At 37.2% G+C, this 27,022-nt stretch overlaps 7 protein-coding genes across 8 annotated transcripts; 5 read left to right on the top strand and 2 right to left on the bottom strand.

Moving 5' to 3' along the window:
- Window positions 1-4,675: 4,675 nt before the first annotated feature.
- LOC106389409 (NEDD8 ultimate buster 1) lies at window positions 4,676-7,500 on the bottom strand. Its single transcript, XM_013829646.3, has 10 exons — window positions 7,113-7,500; window positions 6,862-6,984; window positions 6,669-6,765; window positions 6,555-6,590; window positions 6,286-6,473; window positions 6,094-6,196; window positions 5,813-5,994; window positions 5,667-5,744; window positions 5,269-5,465; window positions 4,676-5,186 (listed from the first exon to the last, which is right to left on the bottom strand). Exons 1-10 carry the CDS (start codon window positions 7,412-7,414, stop codon window positions 4,819-4,821), a joined length of 1,674 nt encoding a protein of 557 aa, XP_013685100.2. The 5' UTR covers window positions 7,415-7,500; the 3' UTR covers window positions 4,676-4,818.
- A 1,893-nt stretch (window positions 7,501-9,393) lies between these two features.
- Window positions 9,394-11,157, bottom strand: LOC106389410 (protein ALP1-like). The gene is made up of 2 exons (XM_048751124.1): window positions 9,698-11,157; window positions 9,394-9,591 (listed from the first exon to the last, which is right to left on the bottom strand). The coding sequence occupies exon 1, from the start codon at window positions 11,044-11,046 to the stop codon at window positions 9,751-9,753; it is 1,296 nt and encodes a 431-aa protein (XP_048607081.1). The 5' UTR covers window positions 11,047-11,157; the 3' UTR covers window positions 9,394-9,591; window positions 9,698-9,750.
- A 1,509-nt stretch (window positions 11,158-12,666) lies between these two features.
- LOC106384427 lies at window positions 12,667-13,556 on the top strand. The gene has a single exon (XM_013824389.2). The coding sequence runs from the start codon at window positions 12,670-12,672 to the stop codon at window positions 13,543-13,545; it is 876 nt and encodes a 291-aa protein (XP_013679843.2). The 5' UTR covers window positions 12,667-12,669; the 3' UTR covers window positions 13,546-13,556.
- Window positions 13,556-14,313, top strand: LOC125583704. Its single transcript, XM_048751126.1, has one exon. It carries the CDS (start codon window positions 13,747-13,749, stop codon window positions 14,311-14,313), a length of 567 nt encoding a protein of 188 aa, XP_048607083.1. The 5' UTR covers window positions 13,556-13,746.
- Window positions 14,314-14,352: 39 nt separating this feature from the next.
- On the top strand, window positions 14,353-15,654 carry LOC106384429. Its single transcript, XM_048749567.1, has one exon. The coding sequence runs from the start codon at window positions 14,353-14,355 to the stop codon at window positions 15,652-15,654; it is 1,302 nt and encodes a 433-aa protein (XP_048605524.1).
- Window positions 15,655-18,504: 2,850 nt separating this feature from the next.
- LOC106389411 (serine carboxypeptidase-like 42) lies at window positions 18,505-21,640 on the top strand. 2 transcript variants are annotated; one of them, XM_022699698.2, is made up of 9 exons: window positions 18,505-18,688; window positions 18,813-19,062; window positions 19,133-19,333; window positions 19,408-19,500; window positions 19,620-19,705; window positions 20,101-20,588; window positions 20,776-20,893; window positions 20,966-21,147; window positions 21,303-21,640. In XM_022699698.2, exons 2-8 carry the CDS (start codon window positions 18,816-18,818, stop codon window positions 21,131-21,133), a joined length of 1,401 nt encoding a protein of 466 aa, XP_022555419.2. In that variant the 5' UTR covers window positions 18,505-18,688; window positions 18,813-18,815; the 3' UTR covers window positions 21,134-21,147; window positions 21,303-21,640. The 2 variants fall into 2 exon arrangements, with proteins under 2 accessions (XP_022555419.2, XP_022555418.2); XM_022699697.2 differs by lacking the exon at window positions 21,303-21,640 and having other exon boundaries at window positions 20,966-21,285.
- Window positions 21,641-23,664: 2,024 nt separating this feature from the next.
- On the top strand, window positions 23,665-25,224 carry LOC106439767. Its single transcript, XM_013881279.3, has 2 exons — window positions 23,665-24,192; window positions 24,753-25,224. The coding sequence occupies exons 1-2, from the start codon at window positions 23,814-23,816 to the stop codon at window positions 25,118-25,120; spliced, it is 747 nt and encodes a 248-aa protein (XP_013736733.2). The 5' UTR covers window positions 23,665-23,813; the 3' UTR covers window positions 25,121-25,224.
- The last annotated feature ends 1,798 nt before the right edge of the window (window positions 25,225-27,022 follow it).

Raw genomic sequence — 27,022 nt, 5'->3', positions numbered from 1 at the left:
GTACATATTAATGATTAATAGATACAAATGTAACACTACGTATTCAACAGCTTACGTATGCTTATACTTTGTAAATATGGTACTAGTATTTCTCTATGCATGTAAATTACTTAGGATACTTCTATCTACCAAAGCCTCACATATTTTCGGTTCCACCAATTTAGATTCATGGAAACAAGCCACCGTCAAATTCTTAGTATATTTTATATTTAAATCACTTGTTTTATGCCTGATAAAATAATATATCGGTCTAATAGGAGTAGAAATGTACAGAGCATATGGTTAATAATAATGTTAGTAATTTATTAGTTACAATAACCAAGGAGAAAACATCAAGAAAAAGATTCGTCTGTCTTACGCCAACTTGTTCTATTTTATTGGCAAAAACGTCTAAATGGTACTGGTAAAAAATAACGTCTGAATGGTACTTCTTGTATTGGCAGACGATTATATTTAATATGTAACCATATTAAATAATAGAATGAATGTTTTACAGGAAATTAAGGAAGATTAATTTGGTGTATATATTTAAAATATTATTTTTAAATTCTTATTCTACTTATAATATTTTAATCATCAGTTCTGCAAAAATGATCGATAACAGTTTGAAACATGATTGTATATTTATAGCCTATTTATATTTTACGATTCAAATAAATTTTAATTTCATATTCTTCTTATATTTCATATATCTATTAGATAGTATAATTTTACCTTATCTACAAAATAATACAGTAGCAAAATCATAAATAAGTGAAAGCTATTTTACATGATATCATGATACTTGATTTAATAACACGCAACAATAACCCAATTTATATATGATTCTATCATCCCTTCATCCTTCATTTTTCAAACTAGATCTCCCTACAAAAAATTATCATGGTGGTTCATTGTCCTGGACATTAAACTCTCTCCAAAATCATGCTACAGTTTGATTATTCTTCGTTAATTTACCGCGAAGAGATATTTTTAAGACCGAAAATACCTGTGTAATTTTCAAAACCAGCGTAAATAAATGGGTTTTGTTACGAGAATAGTTTTCAATAAAGAAAATGATTTATTTCGAAAATTTTAGTTTTAATTTTTTTTAATTTGAATCTTTATCTTCAAAACACCATCTCTTAACTCTAAACTATAAATTTAGATTATTTAACCCTGAGATATAAATCAATTTCTATTTTTTAATAAAACTTATTTTGATCATTTTTCTAATTGAAAGCTATTTTTGTGACAAAAACTAAAAAAATGCTATCTTAGAAAATATCTTTTAAAGTTATGGATTAGACCCATTTACACTTTAAAATTATAAAAGTAAAAATAAAAAATTAGTCCATTTTAATTTTAATAATTTATATTTATATGAAAATATGTTATTCCGTAAAAATATAAATATTATAACTTAATGCAATACATATTGAACTAAAATGATTATTTTGTTAAAACTAAAATATTAATATTGTAAAAATTACGTTCTCATGTTATATAATACAGGTAAAAATTTTACATAAATAAAAATGTTTTATATTGTACGGGTTAGAATTTTCTTCAAAACAAAAAAAAAACCCATTAAAAATTATTTAATAGTTGTATACAAAAATTTTAGGGTAAATTATAAGAACTTGTAAATCAAATATTTTAAATTTATAATTTACATAAAAGAAAAATTTTGTTAGCCAAAATATAATTCCACCTTTAAAAACGCATGACAAAATCTCATAAATACTCATCATTTTTAGAACTCTTTGTATTATACTATGCCAAAACAAATAATCACACTCTTAAACTAACAAAACAACTCCTAGCTATTAGTAGTACTAGGGGCATTGCCCCCGCGCAAGCGCAGAGTTGTGGACAGAGTTCTTGTTTCATCTCAATATTTGCTAGGGTTATTGTGGTTGTGAATTTTGCGTTTTGAGTTGTTTTTCAAGTTTTTTTATTGTTATAGGATTAGAGTTGTGATGATGAACTGTGTATGCATTGTTCTCTACTTATGAAAGACTAAATTGTGTTAATAATGTTATTGATATAGTTTGTGGTGTTGTTTGCTGTGTCACTGAGACTTATTGTTTGTTTGTTTTTTTAATTTGTTTCTTGTACTGTTGAGAGTACATAAATTATATTAAAGCTGTTGAGAGTACCTTTTGTTTCTAGATATTTTTTCTCCAGTTTAGTTGTGTGTATTAAATAATAATTTTTATTATCCTTACTATGTTTGTTATATGTTTTTATTTTATTTTTAAACTTGTTTCTCTTACCGAACTTTTAAAACAAATACATGAAGACTTGTAGAAATAACTATAAAATGAGTGACAGGTCTAAGTATTTGGGCTTTAATGAGTTTTAAACGAATTTATGCATTTCTCATAAGAAGACAATAGTATTGGCATATTGACATTGAGCATGTAAGCTATTTTTATAAGACAAGAGTAGTGAGCAGGTGGAGATGTTGTTGTTGTCTTTGTGTCTATCGGAATTGTCTCTTGTATCTCTTGGTGTAGCTGTGTTTGTTTATCTTTTATTTGATGGGTAATATGTAAACAAAAATCATTGTTAGTAGTATTTATCAGAGTTCGTAATTTACTCTGCTTTTTTGTTTAGGTAAGTTCACTGATTTTGGTTGCCGTCTTCGTCTTCTTCGTTGCGAAAGTAAGTTTGTAAATTGTTAAATAGCTGGCCGTGTAGTTTGTATTTTTTTAGTTAGGTTGATGTATGTGTCGTTGAGTTTTAGTTGAGGTGATTGGTTTGGTATATTTGTTTTGAAGTATATTTCTAACATTAGACAAAAAAAGAGAGGTGATCATTAATGATTCGTCTTTTTTGGAATTCTAGTTTTTGGTGTTTTGATTGTTTGGGTTGTTGTGGTTTATTTTAAGCTGTAAAATAAAAGTTTGTGTAAAATTAGTTTGATAAGTAAGGGAGATAAATAGACGATCACAAAATAGGAAATATTTTTGATTATTAATGTTAGCACAAAATAGATAATAATATAAAGGAAATTGTGTGTTGATTGTTTCTTACGGATCAATGAGGAGACGAATAAGGACTCGAGTTGTTTCTTTGGTAAAGTCAGAGCCGTGACAGAACAGATTTGCCCAACCACATTTGCAAGTTTAAATATCAGTTATGATATCGAAACATAATATAAACCCAGATGCAATATGATAATATACCTGGGAGTTATAGGTTTGTGTTCACAATCACTTGGAAATTGTCGAACAGTCTAGTTATGACTGGAAATTGATCTCAGGAGCACCCGTGATGATTTCATCATTAATAGTTGGTGAGATGAAACGAATGAGTAATGGATTATCAGTTATCTTGTACATGCTTGAGCACATAGCAACCTCAAAACGATCGACTTTCACAATGGAACCGGCTTTCAAAGATGACATGTAATGATTAGCACGTCCGGCGGGAATAAACCCATGAATCACGGAATCTGCAAATAATATTATTCAACAAAGAATCAGGAAATCAATTAAAAACAATTATATTAAATAAATGTGATAAATCGAAGATTAACTTACCTTTTCATCAAGGAATAAACTCACTGTCTTTCTTGAAATTCAGGGAATCCCATAAGCGAGGAGGTTAGAGGCTATGCTCTGACTACTACGACCAAGACGGAGAGACTCGAAGGTTGAGTGACGGACACCGGGGACGCCGGTTTGAGGAACTGGAGAGGCAGAAAGAGACATTTTCTAGAAGATGGTTAAAGCTAAGAGGAATCAATGAGTTTTGTGGAGATGCAAATTGGGTTCATCAAAGATGAGAATCATATATATAGGTGTTAGAGAAGGACTACAAATCATGAATATTTATGATCAAATGATTTAAGATGGGGAGATGAAGAGTTCGCCGGTGAAAAAAATAGATTACGAACAGACATACGGCGCAACTCTGTAACTCAGACTTGTCTAAGACAATGATGAAAAGAACCCTAACTCATATTAAACAAAGACAGTTTACAATATGGGAAAACTATAATTGTTTTTTTCATATAACGTGATGAATCTCATTTAAAAATGAAACTCATAATACACTTGTAGGCCCGGCCCACAGAGAAAACCGAAGAAGCAAGGATTTCCGACTTTCATAAATATATATTAGTTTCGGTCATCAATGTACAAAGTATCATTTAGTTTAGTGGTATAAATGTTGATGTTTATATATCTCAATAACCCGGGTTCGAAACATGTGCTTGACACTTTTTCATACTTTTTAAAAATGAGACCCACAAAATGCTGACGTGACGTGCTGAGGAGAGAGCAAAAACTCAATCATTATAATATATTTGGATCATAAATGTTAAAATCAGAACCAAAAAACTTATGATACTTATAAAACGAAAATATATTTGGCATTTTGAAAGAGCGGTTTAAAACTGGTATTATATTAAAATAAACATTAAAATTTAGACTAAAATATTTATTTTGGACTTCAATTTATATTTTCAAGTCTCATTTTTTGGTGTTTATTTGGATTTTTGAATTATCTAGATACTCAATTCGATTGGTAAAAAACTTTGGGTTCAGGATTATTTTATACCTATCTATGGAATCAAATCGGGTAATTTTATTCAGGTTTTTCTATATCTCGTGGTTTTTGCCCATGCCCCACTCTGAACATTTTTAAAAAAATCTAGCCAAAGAGAAATTAGATACTACTATACTAAGGTTATAAAAACAATCTCATAAATCAGTTTCTGCAAGCAAATTCATACTAAATACTAAGCGAGTTCCATACCAACCCACATTGGCCCTGCAAATAACTCCCACGAGTATTATTCGTTTATCTACAAACTCTTTTTCTACATCAACCAGAATCCTGAGATGCATCCAACATGACCAGGTACTCATTTATAGCTTCGACCTCCTTGTCAAGATTGATATCATAAGCCGACAAAGCGTCAACCTTTGCAATCTCATCTGCTATGTCTCCTTCTACCTCAAGGTCCCGCTCTTCCTCCTCACCGTTGCTTGGAATCTCATCCGCCGTATCATCTTCCATCTCAGAGTCCTTTGCCTCCGCAACAATTTCATGGTTGGTGCTGCTAGTTGCACCGCCATTTTCTGTGAAAGCAGAACCTGAGGCAGAGGCGGTTCCGGGGTTTGCTGCTGGCGAAGATAGTAGCCTTTGGATTATATCTTCCCGTTTGCCACCAACCTCCAAAGCAGACGTTGCTGCAGTGCAAATGTAGAGAGATGTAATGAGATATAGTCAATATAAGAGAACTGAAGAAACAAATCGGGATGGGAAAAGTACCTTGTCCTCGTTCAAAGCCCATTGAAACAAGCTCGTCAACTGTTATGCCTACTTGTTGTTCTTGACGTTTTCTTTTCCTTGATTCAATGTAAACCTGTATACTCGAATTAACTTCAGGGCTTGTAAGTGCATCAAGGGCTTTCTGAAAATCGTTCTCATGTCTCCGGAGGGATTCAGCAGCAAGATCCCTTGCATATCTGCAAAGGCGAGCGTTTCAAAAAAAGGCATTGCAAAAAACACCAAAGCCAATAGTAACTTCCAAAGCTAACCACTCCTATTAATATATAAGGGAGCCTTAAGGGCGTTCTAATAGCAAAAATAATATTTCCACTTACTTCTTAGCAAAACTATAAAGTAGCAGTATAAAACGGTAGATCTATTTGTAGTGCATTTCTTACCCAATCAAGACGAGCCTGTCAAGCATCTGCATATCAACAGCTTTGTTCATGGGTGTCACTCCATACGTCTTCTGCTCACTGAAATATCAGCTCTAGTTTTAGTTATTTAGTTAAATATCACATAACTATAATAATTTTAAACATACAATATCTCCTTTTGTCTCTTGAGATCGTCCTTGTGCTTTTGAGCTCTTTTGGCCCTCTCTTCAATGAGGAAATCAACAGAAGTCGCAATATCCTTATTGTTCAGTCGCAAAGCTCTCTTAGCGTCCTTCTCATGGAAGCCCATACCCATAACTACGGACAGCGTTTCATCGGGTATTTGTAGCTGCATCACAATCCACAACAACAAATATTTAACTCCGTAACAATTGAACACTATCAGCAAGAGTGAATTTACTACAGGATACATACACCACTCACTGACCTGCAACAGTTTAGCATGGGCGGACTTGAGAGCATTCAAGGCTTTGTCATTTTGACCAGTGTGATATGCCACCACACCTTCTAGCAACTCCAGTCTCACATATCTAGCCAGTAGAAACAAGAAGTCTTCTTTAACAAAGCTGTGTAAAACTACTCTGCAGATAATAACTGATATAAATGAAACAGAGCTCACAGTGCTAATTCAGGACATTGGCCAGCTTGAAGGAGTCTGACACGAGAGAGGTCCTTCCCATGAGAACGCTCGAGCCCTTTCCTTGCTTTCACTAGCCGAAAGCCAGCATCTGACAAGCATTTGAGGTCCCGGAGCAAGAAATAGCACCACACAATGTCGATTTCCATAATAGGGATGTTGTCCACAAGCTGTAAGATAATACAAGCGAGTTGAGTTCATTAGCGCCTTGAGTTTACGTAAGGACATTAAGGAAAGGATAGGGAAAAGACCTCGAGAATCTTGGGATCACAGAGCAAGAAAGATTCCTACGAATCACACAAACAAATCAGAAACAAGGCAAAGAAAAAAACTTGATTCCCAGCAAGCAAGAAGTTGCAGCTTACCTCAGCCATGGCAAGAACTTCAAGAGCATCAACATACAAGCCCGTCTCTATTAGACTTTTTGCCTTAGCATGTAACATAAGACCCATCATTGTTGCACTGTGGAGCAAACAAAAATAAAAAGAACAAATTTCATTCGCAAAAAAAGTTAGGGATGGTTTCAACCAGATTGAGCAATAATAATAATAATAATACCTCTGATCAGTCTCTGATCCAAACTTGACTTGCTGACCTCCCTGATCTTCCAGCTCTATGTTATAATCTTCCATCGGTAACGAACCATCCACGTGTCTCTTCGATAACGCCGTAGCTGCAGCTCTGTACAAGATTCAACATATCAAATTTTGAAACCCTAAAATTCTATCAAGACTCAGATTGATCACCAACTCGCAAAAAAAAAATTAACAACTAAACGCTACCGAATTGGAGAAAACTTAAAGACTCACTTGAGACGGGAGAGGCGTCTCGACCTCTCTTCCTCGGCCATGATCGCCTTGCCTTCGTCTGGTGCCGCGCCTCGGCTTGAGAGGATCTTCGAGTTTTCCTTGATACCTAACTGGGCGAGGGTCTTAGGATCATCGTCCCCGTCGTCGGCTTTGAGGATTTTTCCGGCACAGATTAGTTTGATTGATTCGGGATCGAGGCCCGATCGGTTAGCTACTTCGTCTCTGAGCATGGTGAGAGTCCAGCTGTCGAGTTCCACCTCTAAGATGCCTCCCCATGTCCCCGCAACCTTGAGTTTCGTCATATTTGATCAGTCGCCTTCTGTTATTTAGGTTTTTGAGAATTTGTAAAAGAATCTTTTAGATTAAGTGCGTATTTATACGATTTGTTTTGCTAGGGGTTTAATATGTGTTTAATTTATATATAAGAAAATACAAAACCTAGTTTAGCTAAAAACCCTTCAACTTCCTCTCTTTCTCAAAACCAACCACGACTTTACGCAAATAATCTTAAAATAAGTCAACGTTTGTTTATAAGTCAACAGATTCGTTTAAGTAATAAAAAAGTTTTGCAGAAGATAATGCCAGGGGAGGTGTATTGAACTAATGATTTTAGAATGTTTGGTGGATTCAACAATAACTGGGATTTAAAGTGAATTTAAGAGATAACTATTTGATTTTGTTTGGATTTTTATAAAAGTCGGTACTTTGGTAAGATTTTTTTGTTTAAATTTCAGAGTGGTTTAGGTGATTTATATTCTTCTGAATGTATGTAGAGGTGTTAGAGCTTATGAATCAATTGAAACTTTCAATTCTACGTACACTATATAAACCACGCCTGCTAGACATAATACAAAAGTCAAAAACAAACAGAAAGGAAAAATAAAATCGTCAACTAAAAAATTAGAAACATACAAAAAATTCTAGAAATTTGTTCTTCTGGTAAAATGAAAGTGAATTTTTCCACTAACTCGAGTACGAATAAAAACGTTACTCTCACCAACAAAACAAGCATATACAATACAGACTTCCTCTACAGATTTATATACTTCAAAATGATAAATTTCAGAAGCAAATGAGAACTGCGGGATCCTCTTATCGGATTTAAAGACGAGATGCCCACGGCCATTAACCTTTGAATCCCCAAATTTGTCTTCTAAGAAGAACTGGAATATTTCCGTAGCTTCAAAAAATCTCATCAAAAAACACATGATAGATGTGGTATTTCACTATGTCTATTTTTAAGTAAAAAAGGGTGCAAAGTCATCCGAAATCCTGTTTTTAACAAATTCTTGAAAAGGATAATTTGTTTTGAATAACAGTGGATTTGATTTAAGTTTTATAAGTAGTTGATTCAATAACGGAAGATTTCAAATGATTTTAATAATTTTACATAAATTCCGTATTCAATAACACGAGATTTGATTAAATATTTCGAAATCACTAGTTGAATAACATGAGATTTTAAAGAAAACCCAAAATCTTCTAAAACTCATAGTTAAATACACCCCCCTAAAAATATCTCTAAAGAACTAATGGTTGTCATCGAAATTTCCTTCAAAATGAATTTTAATTTTGTTCCATGGTTGCCTTCGTCATTTACCTCAAAATAGAATATTCTAAGTATATTCTATTATTAATACTTATATTATTAATTCTAATAATGATATGTATTTTAAAAACTTACAAATTAATCCAAATATATTTTTATATTAAATAAATCTTTAATTAAAAACTTACAAATTTGAATTTTGTTCCATGGTTACCCTCGTCATTTTTATTCCACGGTCGCCAAAATCATTTTTGGTCTCCTCTTGTAGTGGTTCTTGCTTGGTACCATGAACCGGAAGTTTAGATATGTTTAGTCTTGTTTCTTTGTGAAGACCAGTGCATCACTTACTCTCTCTTGTGTGGTTTTCAAAGCTTAGAGGTCTAGTTTTTATTCTCTTTCTCAAAGATTGTTTATGGGTTTAGTCGTTTAAATGTAGCAGTGCAAATTAATCTAGTGATTATTGTAATTTTTGTATGTGTTAACTGTTGTTTGGGTTTGCGATTCCTTCTTGTGAACCATGTTTACGAGAATTTAAGGTGTTTCTACTGATTTTTAGATTTTACCCTTGTATGTTTCTCAGTTTTATCAATCAAAGCCAAATGTTAAAAAAAAAAAGAACTACAACCATGAAATAACATAAAAGGATTTCTTAATACGAGCTTCCTTATCTAATCTATCAGCTATCTCATTATACTATTATATTAACATATCGAAATCAAAAGTTCTTCTTCATGATGAGCTCGATAATGTTATCCAATTGGGTTTGGATATGAGAATAGATATGTTACAGAAAGTGTACTTCCGCAAGAAGAATGGAAGAGATGAGCAAGAACAGAAGAAGGAAACAGAGGAGGAAATGGGAGTCAACAAGGAAGTTTGACTTGGGAACAAGGAGACGGAGAGCAAAGATTCATCCCTAGATCCCACAAACTGTGACAAAAAAGAAAATCTCTAGTTCATCTTCTACACAATTTACAAGATCAGACTAAAAAGGAAAGCTTGTAAGTGTAATCCATTTCATAAACCATCAACGTACGTTATCTATTAACCGCGAGCCAGAAACTGCATACTAAACTGGACTTGCACAATTTACAAATTCTCGGACGAAGTCACCCGGCTCAGGTTCTCTGCAATAGCATCTCTGATCCTGCTCGACCCAACATATGCTTCTCCTTCATACCTCCTCGTGTCCTCCTCGCACTCATCATCTTTCATCATCTCACTATCATCACGAGCCACCACACACTCTTCCTGTAAATCACCGTCTCCACAATCCACAAGAAAATTATGCAACAAGCAGCCAGTAGTCACGACAAACGGCAAAAACTCGACCATCTCCGGTTTCCACTTCCTATCGAGAATCCGCCACCGGGTTCGAACCTTAGCAAACGCAATCTCAACGGCACGCAACGCAGCGCGAGCCACGTTGTTGAATTCGAAACTATCTTCTTCCTCCTCGTTTGAACTGTAAGGAGTCACGAGCCACGGCAACAAAGGAAGACGAGAATCTCCGAGAATGTAACGAGGCACCGATACACCGTCTCCAAGTTCGCACGGAGCTCCTCCGTTCAAGAAGCTTCTAGATTCCTCCTCCGCCATGGAGAAAAGCTTGGTTTGCCGGAGGATAGCTTCTGGCTTCATCGTGCTCGGCCATCCAGCTGAGATATCTGCGAATCTACCGGCGGAATCGACCAATGCTTGAACGATCAGCGACTCGAGAAGCTCCCCGTCTACATCGAATCTCCCGAATCCTAACGCGCCGCAGCAATTCGGGAGCAATCGAGGGGAATAATCAGGTTTGGGATCATCGAGCTGCCCTAGTTTCTCGTGCACGAGCTTGCAGACGGTGAAGAAAGCGCGGGAAGCGTCGGAGACGGAATCGAACCCGAATCGTTGAGCGAGAGAGCTGTAGGAAGCGTTGTGAGCGAGGCGGAAGAGTGTAGCCGCGAGGGAGGATGAAGGAAGGGGCGAAAGATCGGAGGAGGAGAGGACGGAGAGGAGTTCGAAGAACGTTGGCTTCGACATTCGGAAACTGTGATGCCAGCGAGGATCGTCGTTTTCTGCGGCGGAGTTTACGAAGCGGTGGAACCACGTGGAATTGGAAGTGGAGGTGGAGTGGGAAGGAGCGATTGGGAGAGATGAGAGGAGAGAATCGATGCGGAGAGACTGGGATGGAGGGAGGAAGAGATCGTTGGTTTGGATGAAGGAGCGGGTCGCGGCGGCGGCGGAAGAGAGACGGCGAAGCAGTGGGTCGCTCAGAAGGAGTTTTTCGGATTTATTAGTTGGGTTTCTGTGGGATTTTCGTTTTTTTGAATTCACGAACGCAAGAGTTCCACTGGCAGGGAATTTCATGGTGGCGGATGAGTTTCCGGCGGCGGCGACCATTGCTTTTGGAAACCAGTGGGATGGGATCAAGTTGGAAGTTTGAAAAGGTCAGCACAAAGATGGACTCTCTAGTTTCAGTAACCGGGTTTTGGTTTAGCTTCGGTTCAAGAATTTCATTTTTCTTGTGTGTTTCCGATTTTATAAATTTACTAATCGTTGAACAAAAAAAAAAAAAAAAAAAATTACTAATCAAAATAAATCGAACCAATTCGGTTTTTAAACCTCCAATCGTCGTCAGAAATACGAGAAAAAAGTTATTTCATATCAAACATATTGCAATATATTCAATTTATACCCGATTTGAATAACCGTGCTAAAACATACCTAAACTTTCAAAAAAATTCAAATAACATATATGATGTTTATTTTCTTAACCAAATCATATATTGGTCGCCACATCAACTGTCACATTATCTAATTTTGGTGACTTGGATGTTATATCAGTTACTGACGAAGATGCCACATGTACATTTATAAAAATAGTCGTTTTATAATTTTTTTTAGAAAATGTAAAATTTTATAAATTTTTATTATTTAATGAAATTAACAAAAATAATTAAATAATTAATTTTAATATTACATAAGAGATATATTTGTAAATGTTTCGATCATATCATAATACGGTCCTTATATGAGTTATATATGTGTGTTGTAATTATTCAAATTCATTGCTAATATCGCACTCGTGTTACTCTCGATTAATTATGGTTGTGTTTATTAAAAAAATTATGATATGTTAATCTAAATTCTTTAAATGTAAATAACATATTCATAATTAATTATGGTTGTGTCTATTTAAAATATTTATGATATGTTAACCTAAATTGTTTAAACGTAAATAACATATTCATGATTAATCAAGATTAACACACTGCAACAGAAGTATTGAATTTGATACATTACAACATATATAACTCTTATAAGGACGGTATTATAATATGATCGAAATATTTACGGATATATTTCTTATATAAGATTAAAATTTAATTATTTAATTAATTTTTCTTAGTTTTACTAAATGATAAAAATTTATAAATTTTACATTTTCTAAAAAATATTTTTATAAAATGATTATTTTGTTTTTTTCAAAACAATGTACACATGACATCTTTGTCAGCAAAATTAGCTGACGTAACATATATATCAGCAAAATTAGATGATGTGTCGGCTGATGTGCCGACTGAGGTATGATTTAACCAAAAAATAAATATTAGGTATGTTATTTAAAAATTTTGAAAGTTCAGGTATGTTTTATCACGACCATATAAGTCGGGTATGAATTGAACATATCATGATATGTTGGGTATGAAATGAGCCACATGTTCAGCTGACATAATTCTAGATTTGTACTAACATAGTAACATTATTATTTAATTTAACAGATTTAAATTAATTTAAATTAATCTGATTTAAAATGGTTTAACCCAATTTTGTATGATTTAAATTAATCTAAGTTGTATAAATCAATTTTTTTGAAAAAGCATTTCAAGACGTCATCTAAACCAATTTTTAGAATAATGTAAATTATAAACTTTATTAAATATTTTTTTTGTATTGTCAACTAAAAAGTTATGTACTGTATTTTGAAAAGGTTGGAACAGAATCTAGGTAGCCAAGAGATTAATGGAGGGCGAAAAGGGCGTTTCTAGGGTTTTGGGTGGCAGCGAGCACGATACGGCCATGGATGATTTCGTGGACCAAGGGCGTCCTCCGGGGGATCCTCCGGACATGACGGGCTCGTGGGTGAGGAAGGTTACGGGCTCGAGCGCTGGAGGGATGCCAAATCCGGAGGAGCTGATTGACGATGCGTTTGTTTCAGAAAGAGTCAGGCTGGAACTTCCGAATGGAGAAGAGGGGGAACCGGTGATCACGATTGAACAAGAGGTGCTAGAAGCCATGAACGGGCTGTGGAAACACTGCATGATTGTTAAAGTTCTGGGGCGAGTTACTTCCATCGCGGTATTGACCCGGAAGCTTCGTGAGATGTGGAAGCCAAAGGGCTCGATGTGCGTAATGGACCTCCCGCGACAATACTTTATGATCAGGTTCGGAGAAGAAGATGAGTATTTGGCGGCGCTTGCAGGGGGGCCTTGGAGAGTGTTCGGGAGTTACCTTGTGGTACAAGCATGGACACCATCCTTCGATCCCATAAATGATGATATCGTAACGACCCCTGTGTGGATACGGTTGGCAAATATACCTATCAATTTCTATCACAAATCCATCTTGATGGGAATCGCTAAGGGGCTAGGAAAACCGGTCAAAGTGGATTTAACGACGTTGAACTTCGAAAGGGCAAGATTCGCCAGGATTTGTGTTGAGGTGAACCTGAGAAAACCTTTGAAGGGCTCGATAGTGATAAACGGAGACAGATACTTTGTATCATATGAAGGTCTATCGCAAATCTGTTCTAGCTGTGGGATGTTTGGCCACTTGGTGCATAAGTGTCCGAATGTAATCCAAGAGCGAACGGCCATTGACAGGACCTCTAAAGTTTAGAGAACCAATCCGGCGGAAGCACCTCAGGGTTCTAATTGTAACTCAGGTCAAGCACGCCAGGAGGAGGACGGGTTTACGCTGGTACGTCATTCCGGTAGGAGAGGGGAAAGTTCGAGGAGTCAGACGGCGACAGGGAACAAGAGAGAGAGTTCCGGCCGAAACCTCCGGGAGATCCCTCGAATTAAGGAAACATCGAATATTATGGTTTCAAACAGTTTTGGAAGGTTGATGGAAGATTTGGAATCTCCGGAGATAAGGCAAGAAGTGGTTGGTCAAGATGAGAATAAGGAGAATGAGATTATTCAGGGAAATGCGAATATTCAGATTCACAAAAATCAAACGAAGAGTGTGAATCGCGAATCAGGAGTGATTTTTTCGGCAGGAAATTCAAATGGGAGCCGACCCAAAGTAAACCCACCGATAATAAAGAAGCAAATAGGAGGATATAAAGGCCCGGAAAACAAAAACACAAGGCCCAAATCAGTCTCGAAGTCAAAGCCCATGAGAGGGCTTGTGTTTGGTCCAACCGGAGGAGGGATTGAACTGTCAAGCAACGGGAAACGATTGAGAGTCGAACAGGATAATCTGGGGAATGCCGGTGGTCTCTTTCTACAGGATAGCCCTGTTAGAGTAGATGGAGTTCTTCCCCAATTGGCTGATAAGGGTACGGAGTCGAACCCGATCTTGGATGTGGTGGATGCGAATTTGGGAAACGATGCAGGTATGCATGAAGTCCCATCGGAGATAATGGAGTCTCAGGAGGCGTAACAGTTGTCCCCGGCTTTTCTTACTATTTGGTGTTTGTTAATGATGAAGATTCTTATGTGGAATTGCCGGGGGGCAAATAAACCCAATTTCCGACGTTCGATCCGTTACTTATTGAAGAAATATAGTACTGATGTTCTTGCAGTGTTTGAGACCCACGCAGGAGGGGATCGTGCCGGATGCATATGTCAGAACTTAGGTTTTGATCAGAATTTTCGTGTGGATTCGGTGGGCCAGAGTGGAGGTCTATGGTTGTTGTGGAAATCTGATGTGGGAGATGTCGAAATCGTGAAACACTCCGATCAGTTTATTCACGCTAGAATCAGTAAGGGAGTGGATACTCTAATCTTGGTGGCTGTCTACGCAGCACCGACTGTAACCAGATGCATCGGGCTCTGGGAACAACTCAAGGAAGTAGTTCAGCTAGCGAGCGAGCCAGTGGTTATTGGTGGGGATTTTAACAAGATCCTTCAGCTTGATGAAAGGATGGGCGGAAGTGGACGACTTTCTCAAGATTCCTTAGAGTTTGGGAGCTGGATAAACGCCAGTTCACTCATTGATATGGGATTTCGAGGTCAGCAATTTACATGGAAGAGAGGACGATCGGAGAGTCTCTTTATTGCGAAGCGTTTGGACCGTGTTCTCTGTTGTCCCCATGCTCGACTCAAATGGCAGGAGGCAACAGTCACACACTTACCTTTTCTTGCGTCTGACCATGCTCCATTATACGTTGATTTGGAGCCGATACTACAGACGAACAAGAGTCATCGTCCATTTCGCTTTGAGGCGGCATGGCTAACTCATGAGGGGTTTAAGGATCTATTGACAGCCTCGTGGGATAGTAATCTGGATACGAGACTGGCGCTAAAGAAGTTACAAGGAGTTCTGAAAAGATGGAATAAGGAAGTGTTTGGTAATGTTCAGAGAAGGAAAGAAAAACTGTTGAGTGATATTCTGGAAGTTCAAAAGATGATCGAAAGTAATCCAACGAATGAATTACTACAGAAGGAGAGTAGTTTGACAAATGAGTTCGATGTAGTGTTGGAGCAGGAGGAGATTATTTGGTATCAGAAATTTCGTGAGAAGCTCCTCACACAAGGAGATCGCAATACAAAATTCTTTCACACTTCCACGATCATCCGTAGGAGGAAGAACATGATTGAGAAGCTAAAAGATGAGCAGGGGCAGTGGCTGACCGATGGAGAAGAGCTAGAGAAGTTGGCTATCGCCTACTACAAGAGACTTTATTCTTTGGATGATGTGGAACAGTCAGTGGAAGCATTACCTCGGGGGAGCTTCGCGACGCTGTCATATGCGGATAAACACGATTTGCAGCGGCAGTAATGTTGCCGAATGGATTTCAACCAGTGTTCTACCAGCGATGTTGGGATACGGTTGGAAGCTCGGTGGTTCAGTTTGTGCTTGACTTCTTTAGAACGTGGGAATTACCCCAGAACACAAACAATGCAGTCTTGGTGCTTATCGCGAAGGTTGTGAGACCTGAGAGAATAATGCAATTCAGACCAATAAGCCTCTGCAATGTCCTATTTAAAACGATCACAAAGACATTGGTGGGAAGGATGAAATGGATCATGAACAAAATCATTGGGCCAGCGCAATCAAGTTCTCTTCCAGGTCGACTTACCACAGATAATATAGTGGTGGTCCAAGAAGCAGTCCATTCAATGCGCCGGAAGAAGGGCAGGAAGGGTTTGATGCTGTTGAAACTGGATCTCGAAAAAGCTTTTGACAGAATACGCTGGGATTTTTTGGAGGATACTTTACAGGCAGTCGGGTTCCCTGATACTTGCGTAGGGTGGATTATGCAGTGTGTTACAGGACTATCGATGAGTCTGTTGTGGAACGGAGAGATGACTGATAGTTTCAAGCCACTGAGGGGCTTACGGCAGGGAGACCCCTTGTCTCCCTACCTTTTTGTTCTGTGTATGGAACGGCTTTGCCACCTTATTGATCGAGCTGTAGTGGAGAACAATTGGAAACCTATACGACTATCACGAGGAGGACCGTTGTTATCCCATATCTTGTTTGCAGATGACCTTATACTATTTGCGGAGGCCTCAGTTGCTCAGATACGTGTCATTAGAGGTGTACCGGAAAGATTCTGCATAGCATCTGGCCAGAAAGTCAACATGGAGAAATCCAAAATATTCTTCTCTTTGAATGTTTCGCGGGAGATGGGAAGAATGATTAGTCATGAGAGTGGTATTCAATCAACACATGATCTGGGCAAATATCTCGGCATGCCGGTGTTGCAGAAGCGGATTAACAAGGACACCTTTGGAGAGGTTCTTGAGAGGGTTTCATCTCGACTTACAGGCTGGAAGAGTAAGACGCTGAGCTTTGCGGGCCGTGTGACACTTACCAAATCGGTATTGTCGTCGATTCTGGTACATACCATGAGTACCATTATGCTTCCACAGAGTACTCTTGACCGACTAGACAGACTTGCGTGTAACTTTCTCTGGGGGAGCTCCTCAGACCGACGAAAGCTTCATCTCGTGGCATGGGACAAAGTTTGTCAACAGAAAAATGAAGGAGGTTTAGGGATCCGGCGCTCAAAAGAGATGAATAAGGCCCTGATAGCAAAAGTTGGATGGCGAGTTATGAACAACGAGCACAGTTTATGGGCTCAGGTGGTGAGAAAGAAATACAGCGTAGGTGATCTCAAAGATATGAGATGGATGATGGCTAAAGGAACTTGGTCTTCTACTTGGAGAAGTGTGGGTCTCGGACTAAGAGAAGTAGTGGTTCGAGGGCATAGATGGGTACTCGAAGACGGAAGACAAATTAAGTTTTGGTCATATACTTGGCTATCGGATGATCCTCTATTACTGTCGATCACATCTGTTCTACCACAAGGTCAAGAAAATCAACTAATTAAAGATTTGTGGAAGGACGGCATTGGCTGGGATTTGGAGAACATTGATCCGTATCTTACAGAGGATAAACGACTTGAGCTCCTTGCAGTCGTGCCTGATCATGTAACTGGAGCGAAGGATAGAGTAGCTTGGAAAGGAACCAATAATGGAAGCTTTTCTGCAAAGTCGGCCTACAGGCTGTTAACTTATGTTGTCTCACCAAGACAGAACATGGAGAGGTTCTATCAACGTATATGGACGGTGGTAGCTCCGGAGAGAGTACGATGTTTCCTGTGGCTAGCTGGACAGCAGGTTATCATGACCAATTGTGAGAGATACAGACGGCATCTTGGAGCTACGAATACGTGTGAAGTCTGTAAGGGAGCTCCAGAGACAGTATTACATGTTCTTCGGGATTGTTCGGCGATGGAAGGAATATGGAATCGTGTGGTTCCAATGGGTAAAAGACAGACTTTCTTTACCCAGTCACTACTCCAATGGCTGTTTACAAACCTGGGGGATAACCAGATGGTAGGAGAGAGCACATGGTCCACCTTTTTTGCAGTAACGGTATGGTGGGCGTGGAAATGGAGGTGCGGAAATGTTTTTGGGGACACCCGATTATGCAGGGACAGAGTAAAATTTGTCAAGGAGAAAGCAACAGAGGTGACCAAAGCAACATGCGCCCTAGGAGATCAGAAACGTGCACCGCAACGAGAGGAGAGAAGAATAGGGTGGAAAGCTCCACGAGATGAGTGGATTAAACTCAATACAGACGGGGCATCACATGGAAACCCTGGTGATGCAACTGCAGGTGGGGTGTTGAGAAACAAATTTGGCGATTGGTGCGGAGGCTTTGCACTGAATATTGGTCGATGCTCTGCTCCACTGGCAGAATTGTGGGGGGTCTATTATGGACTGGTATTGGCATGGGAAAGGGGGATCGCAAGGTTGGAGCTAGAGGTTGATTCCGCAGTTGTGGTTGGATTTCTTAAGATAGGAATTGAGCAGACTCACCCACTGTCGTTCCTGGTACGTCTGTGCCATGGCTATCTTTCAAAGGACTGGATTGTCCGAATTGATCACGTGTATAGGGAAGCTAACCGTCTAGCCGACGGGTTAGCCAACTATGCCTTTACTTTACCATTAGGAATTCATAGTTTTGATTATGTACCACCTGATGTAATTTCGATTCTTGAGGATGATGTCTTAGGCGTTTCTCGTCCTAGGTATGTAGTGATGTCGTAGTTGTCCGATTTTTTTCTGATAATATAGGGAGGCTTTTCTGCCTTTTGCCCACCAAAAAAAAAAAAGAATCTAGGTAGCCAATAAAAGTTTTGTCGAGCTCGAGAGCATACCTTATCTAGAGCAGAGGAAGGAGAGATATAACTATAGTGAAGATTCATCTCAGATTCCTCTCCAAACAAAGAGACTTTAGCTCTTCTTCTTCCAGAACCCTTCACTTTTATCGAAGAAGAGATTAAAAATACGGAATCAAGGTAAATCTCTTCACTATCTTTGTCGTCTTCTACTGCTATGTTCTGTATCGTATTTTGAATTTATCTGTGAAAAACTGTGGCTAATGCTCCTTAAATTATAACTTGTTACATTGACTTGTTTCAGATCATGGTATCATGCCGGGCATTGGCGGTGACAATGGCGTTGATGGTGGTCACAGTGGGGTGCAATTTCGTAAAAGGGTATCCGGAAGAAGATCTGGTGGTGAGGCTTCCCGGTCAACCAAAGGTTGGATTCCGACAATATGCTGGATATGTGAATGTGGACTCCAAGAATGGTAGGAGTCTCTTCTACTACTTTGTTGAAGCTGACAAACAACCCGACACCAAACCCTTAACCCTTTGGCTTAATGGAGGTTTGTGCTTTTTTATTCTTTCCCTGAAACTTTTACCTATCTATTATTGAAGTTATTGGTAGTATTGCAGGCCCAGGTTGTTCATCAGTTGGTGGAGGAGCTTTCACTGAGTTGGGTCCTTTTTACCCAACTGGAGATGGCCGTGGCCTCCGCATTAACTCCATGTCCTGGAACAAAGCCTCTAACCTTCTTTTTGTGGAGTCTCCGGCCGGTGTAGGATGGTCTTACTCCAACACAAGCTCTGATTACAACACCGGAGACGAAACTACTGGTGAAAATTCAGTCTCTCTTTTTTTTCAAGTTATATCACTGCTGTTTCTTGATATGTTTTTGTTTTTTGAACAGCAAGCGATATGGTTGTCTTCTTGTTGAGATGGTTCGACAAGTTCCCAGAGTTGAAATCTCGTGACTTCTTTCTCACTGGTGAAAGCTACGCAGGTTTGTCTTTGATTGTTCTGATCCTTAGTTTGAGGAAACTGCTGTGAGATTCCTAAGTTTTGCTCTTCTTGTTAATCTGAATATGCAACTTCACTACCCTCATATACAATTTATTGCAGGACATTACATACCGCAACTGGCAGATGCTATACTCAGCTACAATATACACTCAACTGGGTATAAGTTCAATGTCAAAGGCATTGCGGTAAGCAGATAATCTTAATTCTTGTTAAAACCAGGACTACTTTCATATATGTCTTTACAACTTTAAATGTAATTTACATACGAGATGAAGGCCACCCTCGTGTGGTTACAATACACGGTAGAGAACGAAGATTGATAGTCTACGAATCTCATAGTTTATTTGTTTAGTGAACGTGTCGGTGTGATGGTTTAGTAAAGCTAATAGAGTTTTGTTTTGAATTAGACCATTTTGTTTGATCCGAACTTGTAACCAAAACTTGAATTATTAATAAAGTAAATATTAGAAGAAAAAAAAAACAACAATTTGTTCAGAAGAAGACACTATTAGCGGCAGGGTAATTGACTTTCCTGCAATTTTTTTGCTCTCTGGTTCTTTTTTTTTTTTTTTCTGATCAGATTGGGAATCCACTTCTGGAGCTTGGGAGGGACACATCAGCTACATACGAGTTCTTCTGGTCGCATGGGATGATATCTGATGAAACGAGAGGCACAATCACAACCCACTGTGATTTTTCCAATCTCCATAACCTGAGCCAGGTCTGTAGTGATGCGCTCAAGGAAGCCGACACTATCAATGGATACGTCAACAACTACGACGTTCTCCTCGACGTATGCTACCCTTCTATTGTCCAGCAAGAGCTCAAACTCAAGCAAATGGCTACTAAGATTAGCATGGGGGTGGATGTTTGTATGACTTACGAGAGAAAGTTCTATTTCAATCTCCCAGAGGTCCAACAAGCTCTTCACGCCAACCGCACTCGTTTACCCTACCAATGGTCTATGTGCAGCAGCCTGGTGAATTACAGAGACACGGACGCGAGCATCAACATGCTTCCGATTCTTAAGAGAATTATACAGAACAAAACTCCTGTTTGGATCTTCAGGTAAGATCCCTTTTATCTCCTTCTCATGTATTGTGCAGCTAAGCTTGTTATACTTAAAATTACATATCTTACTAAAATAATAACATAGTATCATTTAAAATAATCTTTAATTTTTATACATAAATTATATAACTTAATGTAACATTTATAAATATATGAAAGAAAAATATAAAATTATATATTGTAGTGGAGATCAAGATGCTGTTGTACCACTTCTTGGTTCAAGAACTCTCGTACGAGAACTCGCTCATCATCTCAACTTCAAGACCACACTTCCCTATAGACCCTGGTTCCACAAAAATCAAGTAAGTTCTCTAATTTTACCTCTTGCCCCTCCCTGCACATGTCTCAAACAGGTTGAAAACTTGTGGTTGTAGGTTGGTGGCTGGGTCACCGAGTACGGAAAGCTATTGACGTTTGCAACGGTGAGAGGGGCGGCTCATATGGTGCCGTATGCGCAGCCTTCACGAGCCCTACATATGTTCAGTAGCTTTGTGCATGGCCGGAGACTGCACAACAACACACATTACTCTCCCGATGAATGAAAGAGAACAGATATGTAATATTAGATGAGGCAGTTATGATTAGTATCAATTAGCTTAAAGTATTCTCTTTCTGCTTGCTCGCTGTGGAATGATCTAGAAGTAACTTGACTAAGATACATTTACAAGGGAAACTATAAGGTTTCACACTCATACTTTTACTGCTTTCCAGGTTAATTGGGCTGAATTGGAGAGGTTAATGATCTGAATGGTTTCTTTGGGCTGATTGGAGAGATTGTGATCTGAAAGTAATGATCTTTCATGACCGTCGATTGCATAATGCCAAATTCATTAGTAACCGTAGAGCTAAGCTTCCCACTGGATCTACTGTAATAGTTGACTAGATAGGCTGTGTTCATCTTTACGTAACACTTTCAGTTCACAAGGTTTCTCTATATTCCAACTTTCCCATTCAATCTTCTGAGTATAGGTCGCTTTGCTGATCTAAAGCTATAAATAAAGCTAATGAAACTGCAAAAAAAAATATATATATATATATGTATTGTGTAATTTCATCTCTAGTTGAACTCCAAAAATAGCACTACTTAATCAAATTTGGTATTTTGTTAATTGTATTACACCATAACACTATTACACCATATATATATATATATATATATACTTTATTTTAATCTTTTCTTTTATAGTCTAATTAATTAATTCAAAATTTGTAAAATTAAAACGTGTCCTAGTAGTTTGTACTTTTCGTTTTATTTTCACTACATTGAACAGTAAAATATTATATTACTTTTTAATAATATAATTAATTTAGTATTTATTAAATAGTTACAATGGTAACCAATTATTTTGTGTTTTTCATATTTAGTAATAGGATATAAATATCATACTATTTATTAAATAGTTAAAATTTGTAACTAAATGTGAAATGTTTTTAAAACATTATAAAAATTGGAAAAATAGAAATTTTTGATTTATGAATTTTATTTTATATAAAATGATAATTAGCAAATTAAATTAATTACTATTTATTAATTAGCCAATATTATTTTTAATGTGGTAATTAGCCTATATTATTTTTAATGTGAAATTTGGTGTTGTGACTGGAAATGAAAAATAAAAAGAATATCAAAACACAAGCTTTGATGTTATTTCAATACTAAATTTAGTGTGTGGTTGGAGTTGGTCATTGAGTGCCAATAAGATTTGAATTGAGTGTTGACGATCTCTATATTCAGAAACTTTCTTATTTTCCACTTGAATAATCTTTCAAACTCCAGTTTTTTTTCTCTGCTATCATCTCTCTCACAATTTGCCACAGTATCCTTGGACATCCGTGTCATAAAAATCATCAAGTTTTTTTCTGGTTGGTTTCGTTTTGCATTGAAGACTTCAAAATAAATAATTGTAAGGCTTTCAGTTGTCCAAAGCAAAAACATGGAGGCTTTGAATGGTGACCAAGGAACGAAAAAGAACATTGAATTCTTTAATATTCTAAAAAAAAATCATCATTCACAAGGAATAGTTTTTCCTTTTTGTTCCTCCTCATTCTTTTTTTTGTACAGAAATATAGAACAAAAACATTTCTTGTTAAATTTGATAAGGAACAAACATTCATTTTCTTTCCTGCAATTTTATTCCTATACGTTCATTTTCTATTCGTTCCTCGTGTTCCCGAAAAGGTCACCAGTCGGAGAGTATTTCTTTTCCTATCTAAAAGCTTAGTATCTAAACATATTCAGAATAAATAATAAGTTATTTATAATTATGTATAAAGAAAATAAATTATCTAAAATTTTGTATATTATAAATGATACGGTTTTCAAAATATTTTGTGTGATAACTATAATTTCCCATCGTGTATTGTTTAAAAAATGTTTTATACTTCAAAATTAATCAGTTTACCTAATATTCTAGTACCATGTGAAAGGCGGAGACTAATACAAAACATGTTCACCAAATCAAGTAAAGTTGGAGAAAGCGAGATAACGAGAGAGCGAGAGGAGTGAGGTACATAGGTAGAGGTTGGGTTAAAGACAGGTACCACTTGGGGCTACCCACTTCAATGTAATAATGGATTACTTTCGGCCAATAAATTAGGGAGTGGAGCATTGACTACTGTGCATCTGCTCTACCAAATTTATTTGTTGATTAGTTAACCATTGTGGTCCATCTTGTAGGAGTTATAGTCGACTTTGAGTACGATTTTTATTTTTATGATTTTTTGTTTACTTGGAAGCAATAGATAACTTGCGATCCGTTGTTTGGGAAAAGTACCCACTCTATTTGCACTAGCTTATTCCCCACATGTGCAAATAGGAAATAGGTGGTTCAATCCGTTGATCCTCAATTGAAGATCATTTAATGATGCTCATTTTAACATAAAGTGAATATCAGTTCTCATTTATGTGAATTATTTTTAGAACCATGATAAACACCAATAAGCGAAGCAAGGTCCGTGTAATCTTATCTTTTTATAAATGAAAATGCTATTATTTTCAAACTGTGATGTGAGCTCTTTCAGTATCACATATTTGTTTTTCCTTAAATCACTGAAAGGTTAGAGCGCTTGGAAAACAAAATTATTCTAAAGTCTCAACCACTACATATTGCTTTAGTTATCTGTCTCCCATCATGTGTGTGTCCCTCGTATTTAATAGGCGAAAATGTTTACATTCATATATACTACTCTTCAAACTCCCATAAGATCAGCCACACAAACAAGATGGATTGGTTCTCGTGGCTATCAAAAACCGACCTTGACCCGACCATAAGCTACGAGTACGGACTCATCTTCGCCCAGAAGAAGCTCAGGAGTGAAGACATCGCACTTTTCAACCACAATTTTCTCAAGCGACATGGCATTAATGTGGCCGAACACCGCCAAGAGATTCTCAAGCTCTCGAAGAGAGAAACAGAAACACTTAGCTACTATCACCGTCGTCCAGCCTCGGCCAAACTCATCTCTGTCCTCATTAAGGCGACCAAAAGTATTGGTAGCCGCTTTAACAAGTGGCTTTTCCTCGTAGGAACCGCCGTGGTTGAACCGGCGAAGGAGAAGCAGTCGCCAGAACCCGCCAGCCGTGGAGAAGCGTTTGTGAGTGGTAAGGTCAAGATAATGCACCTAATCACGACTTTTTGCAACAGGATTTTCTATATAGATAACTACTACAAAAATAATATTTTGTTATGGAAATGGGTAATTATTTTTTTATTGTTAATCAGGAAACTCTAATCGGTTTTGGTTTATGCATTTAGGTTTTGTTATTTAAATATTCGCACTTTTAAAGCTTCAGGTTATAAAAGAACAAATATATATAATTGAAGTGATTAAATAGATGAATAAGAATGAAGCAAGAACTCTATATATTGTAAATTTAACGGATTTGCTATATAGATGATATAACTAGACGCTTTCGTCAAAAAAAAAAAAATGATATAACTAGACGGAACCTATTATATTAGTCTGGTACACGAACCAGACTGCATGTATGAATGAAGCAAGAAGTTCATATTTGTACATTAACATGTGACAAGGTAGGAGAAACTCGCAAAGTAATCTGCTTCTAAAAAATTGTCCGGATAATTACGGTTTATTGCTAGTGTGGTATTAGTTAAAAACTTTTTATGTTAACAAATAAGAATGTTGATTGAAAACTTTCAGGAAATAATAAAGCTAATAACGAAAAAGCTGAGTTCCAAGTGGAGAGATTGCCTGTGATAAGGAAAAAGAGGATCGCCAAATCTGGACCGTTGGATTTAAAACACCGAATGCAAGAGAAAACAAAATTTCCAGCTAACCGGAGCATGAACCTATCCGGACCGTTGGATCGAAGTGTCCAAGAAAGACTCGTATTAGCATACAGAAGCCCTGTTGTGTCGGGACAGTTAGATGGAAACTTAAACGAACGGCTGAAATTATCAGGGCCGTTGAAAGGAAGACCACCGAGCCCAAGTGTCTATGTGGAGTACAGTAAAAGAGACGATGACACACGATGGGCTGCTCTGTTTCACAACTTGAAGCCAACATAGATCTCAAGTATTAGTGGTTTTTGTTTAGTGTTGGGAAAACGATATGTAGCTAAGGTACTCAATTTGGGGTATCTGTCGTGCTAAATATACAAACTATTTTCTTATGCTCTAACTTATGGGGCTATTTGTTTCTTCTATCATTCGAGTATTGCTCGTTCTGACAAAATTTAAAAGGTGAGCTTGTATGTAGAAATTAGGATGCAAAACAAGTTGATCCGAGTAGGCATGAAATGACCTAAGACATGCAACTAGGGTTAAAAGTTCACCTTAGTCATTCGGATCAGATACATATTGTTTTATCTGACTAGTTCTTATTTCTAATCTACAATAACCGTCCACAACGAAACGAATTACATGCGTTCACACAGTTCTTTTTTGTCATCTGTTCTTTTAACTTAATATGGTACATCATTCACGCTCTTTCTAGTGAAATGCGCTTGAAATTCTCAAATTCCATCATTGAAAAGAACAAGAAATCATGGGGAGTTTATTGTCATCGGTAAATTCTATTCTCGGACCGTCAGGCCTAAAGCTTCATGCATAACATTGTCAATGGTATTTGGAGCAAACATCTCCGCGACATTACAGTCTCCAAACTTGAAGGAAAAGCATTACTGTTCCATATTCCAAACTCGACAACTCAAAACTGAGTCATAAACCAGCGGCTATGGTAGATTGAAGGTCAAACAATGTTTTTTTTAGTGAAATTTTAAATTTATTGATCATCATCAAACAAACAATGTTTGTTGCTCAATGGGAGCTTGAAAACATTCCTGATAAACCAGATCTCACCTCTGCCCATATCTGGATTAAGCTACTTAATGTTCCATTCCAGTTATTCAATGAAGACGGTCTTGAACGTATCGCATGCTTAGCTGGGAACCTAACTATCTCCCCCCATCAACAACAAATTAACAAAACTTATTTAGAGGTAGTTAAAGTACTTACTCTTATCAGCTTAAAGAAACAGCTTCTAGAGGCGGTTAGCGTTCAGTTTGAGTCTAGAGATATCAGCAAAGTGGTTGTATCCAATCCGTAGATACCCTTGGCTTGTACCCATTGCAAAGAGATTGGTCATACAGTCAAATGTTGTCCTGATGTAATTCCAATAACTTGCTCTGGTTGTAAATCTACAGCTCTCTCCTCTGAATCATGTCCCCGAAACAAAGGTCAGACACACAAGAAGAGTACAAAGCGCTTTGTTACTCTGTGCAACAACACCTTTTCTTCTCAAACAACGTCTTGGATCCTCTTAAGATCGACCAGAAGGGTAAGTCCATTGACCACAAGAGTTAGTTAGTTCATTGACAGTTATGACGTTCCACGTACTTGCGATTGGTGAAAAATCTGCCCCAGTTATTAAGAAACAGTTACAAAGACGCACAAACGCAGAGATTGCTGAATCTAGCAAAGCAAATGGTTTTGTCTCTGTCTCTGATTTGAGAAGATGAGTTACATTGTGATTGCGATTTGATCCAAAGTTTGATTCTCTACAAGTGCAAAATAATTTTGTTTTAACTAAAGCACTAAAACAACGTTATTTTAGTATAATTGATTAAAATAAATAAAAATCAAACTAAACCAATTTATGTAAGAAACTCTTTTAATTTAACGGCAATAATATATTTTCGTACCAAACAAATTTTGATTATAGAAAAAGTTTGAATACCTTATATCCTTACTAATAAAAGGGACCTTTTGAGGCTCCATAGAGCGTCCACATCAGCGAAAAAAAATTCTCCCGAAAGATGACACGTGGCATAAAATATAGTTTTACATTTTAATATTACTAATTTTCGAAAATTATAAATAATATGTAAACATACAACATAAAAAATGAAAAAATTACATTAAACATATGTAAAATTACCATTTTTCACTTAAAAAAAAGACGGCTTATCT

Source organism: Brassica napus, chromosome C3 (genome assembly GCF_020379485.1).
Source record: "Brassica napus cultivar Da-Ae chromosome C3, Da-Ae, whole genome shotgun sequence".
Lineage (NCBI taxonomy): Eukaryota > Viridiplantae > Streptophyta > Magnoliopsida > Brassicales > Brassicaceae > Brassica > Brassica napus.
The sequence above is the reverse complement of the archived record's forward strand: the minus strand, read 5'-3'. Positions and strand labels throughout refer to the sequence as shown.

Excerpts from the sequence above, each read along its gene's own strand:
- LOC106389409 (XM_013829646.3), bottom strand. The coding sequence starts at position 7,414 with ATGACGAAACTCAAGGTTGCGGGGACATGGGGAGGCATCTTAGAGGTG. Across the intron at positions 6,197-6,285 it reads CAATGTCCTGAATTAGCACT|ATATGTGAGACTGGAGTTGC; the intron begins GTGAGCTCTGTT and ends TCTACTGGCTAG. Across the intron at positions 5,745-5,812 it reads AAGAGACAAAAGGAGATATT|TGAGCAGAAGACGTATGGAG; the intron begins GTATGTTTAAAA and ends CTGATATTTCAG.
- LOC106389410 (XM_048751124.1), bottom strand. The coding sequence starts at position 11,046 with ATGGTCGCCGCCGCCGGAAACTCATCCGCCACCATGAAATTCCCTGCC.
- LOC106384427 (XM_013824389.2), top strand. The coding sequence starts at position 12,670 with ATGGAGGGCGAAAAGGGCGTTTCTAGGGTTTTGGGTGGCAGCGAGCAC.
- LOC125583704 (XM_048751126.1), top strand. The coding sequence starts at position 13,747 with ATGGTTTCAAACAGTTTTGGAAGGTTGATGGAAGATTTGGAATCTCCG.
- LOC106384429 (XM_048749567.1), top strand. The coding sequence starts at position 14,353 with ATGATGAAGATTCTTATGTGGAATTGCCGGGGGGCAAATAAACCCAAT.
- LOC106389411 (XM_022699698.2), top strand. The coding sequence starts at position 18,816 with ATGGTATCATGCCGGGCATTGGCGGTGACAATGGCGTTGATGGTGGTC. Across the intron at positions 19,334-19,407 it reads CACCGGAGACGAAACTACTG|CAAGCGATATGGTTGTCTTC; the intron begins GTGAAAATTCAG and ends TTTTTTGAACAG. Across the intron at positions 20,894-20,965 it reads CCTGGTTCCACAAAAATCAA|GTTGGTGGCTGGGTCACCGA; the intron begins GTAAGTTCTCTA and ends TTGTGGTTGTAG.
- LOC106439767 (XM_013881279.3), top strand. The coding sequence starts at position 23,814 with ATGGATTGGTTCTCGTGGCTATCAAAAACCGACCTTGACCCGACCATA. Across the intron at positions 24,193-24,752 it reads TGGAGAAGCGTTTGTGAGTG|GAAATAATAAAGCTAATAAC; the intron begins GTAAGGTCAAGA and ends GAAAACTTTCAG.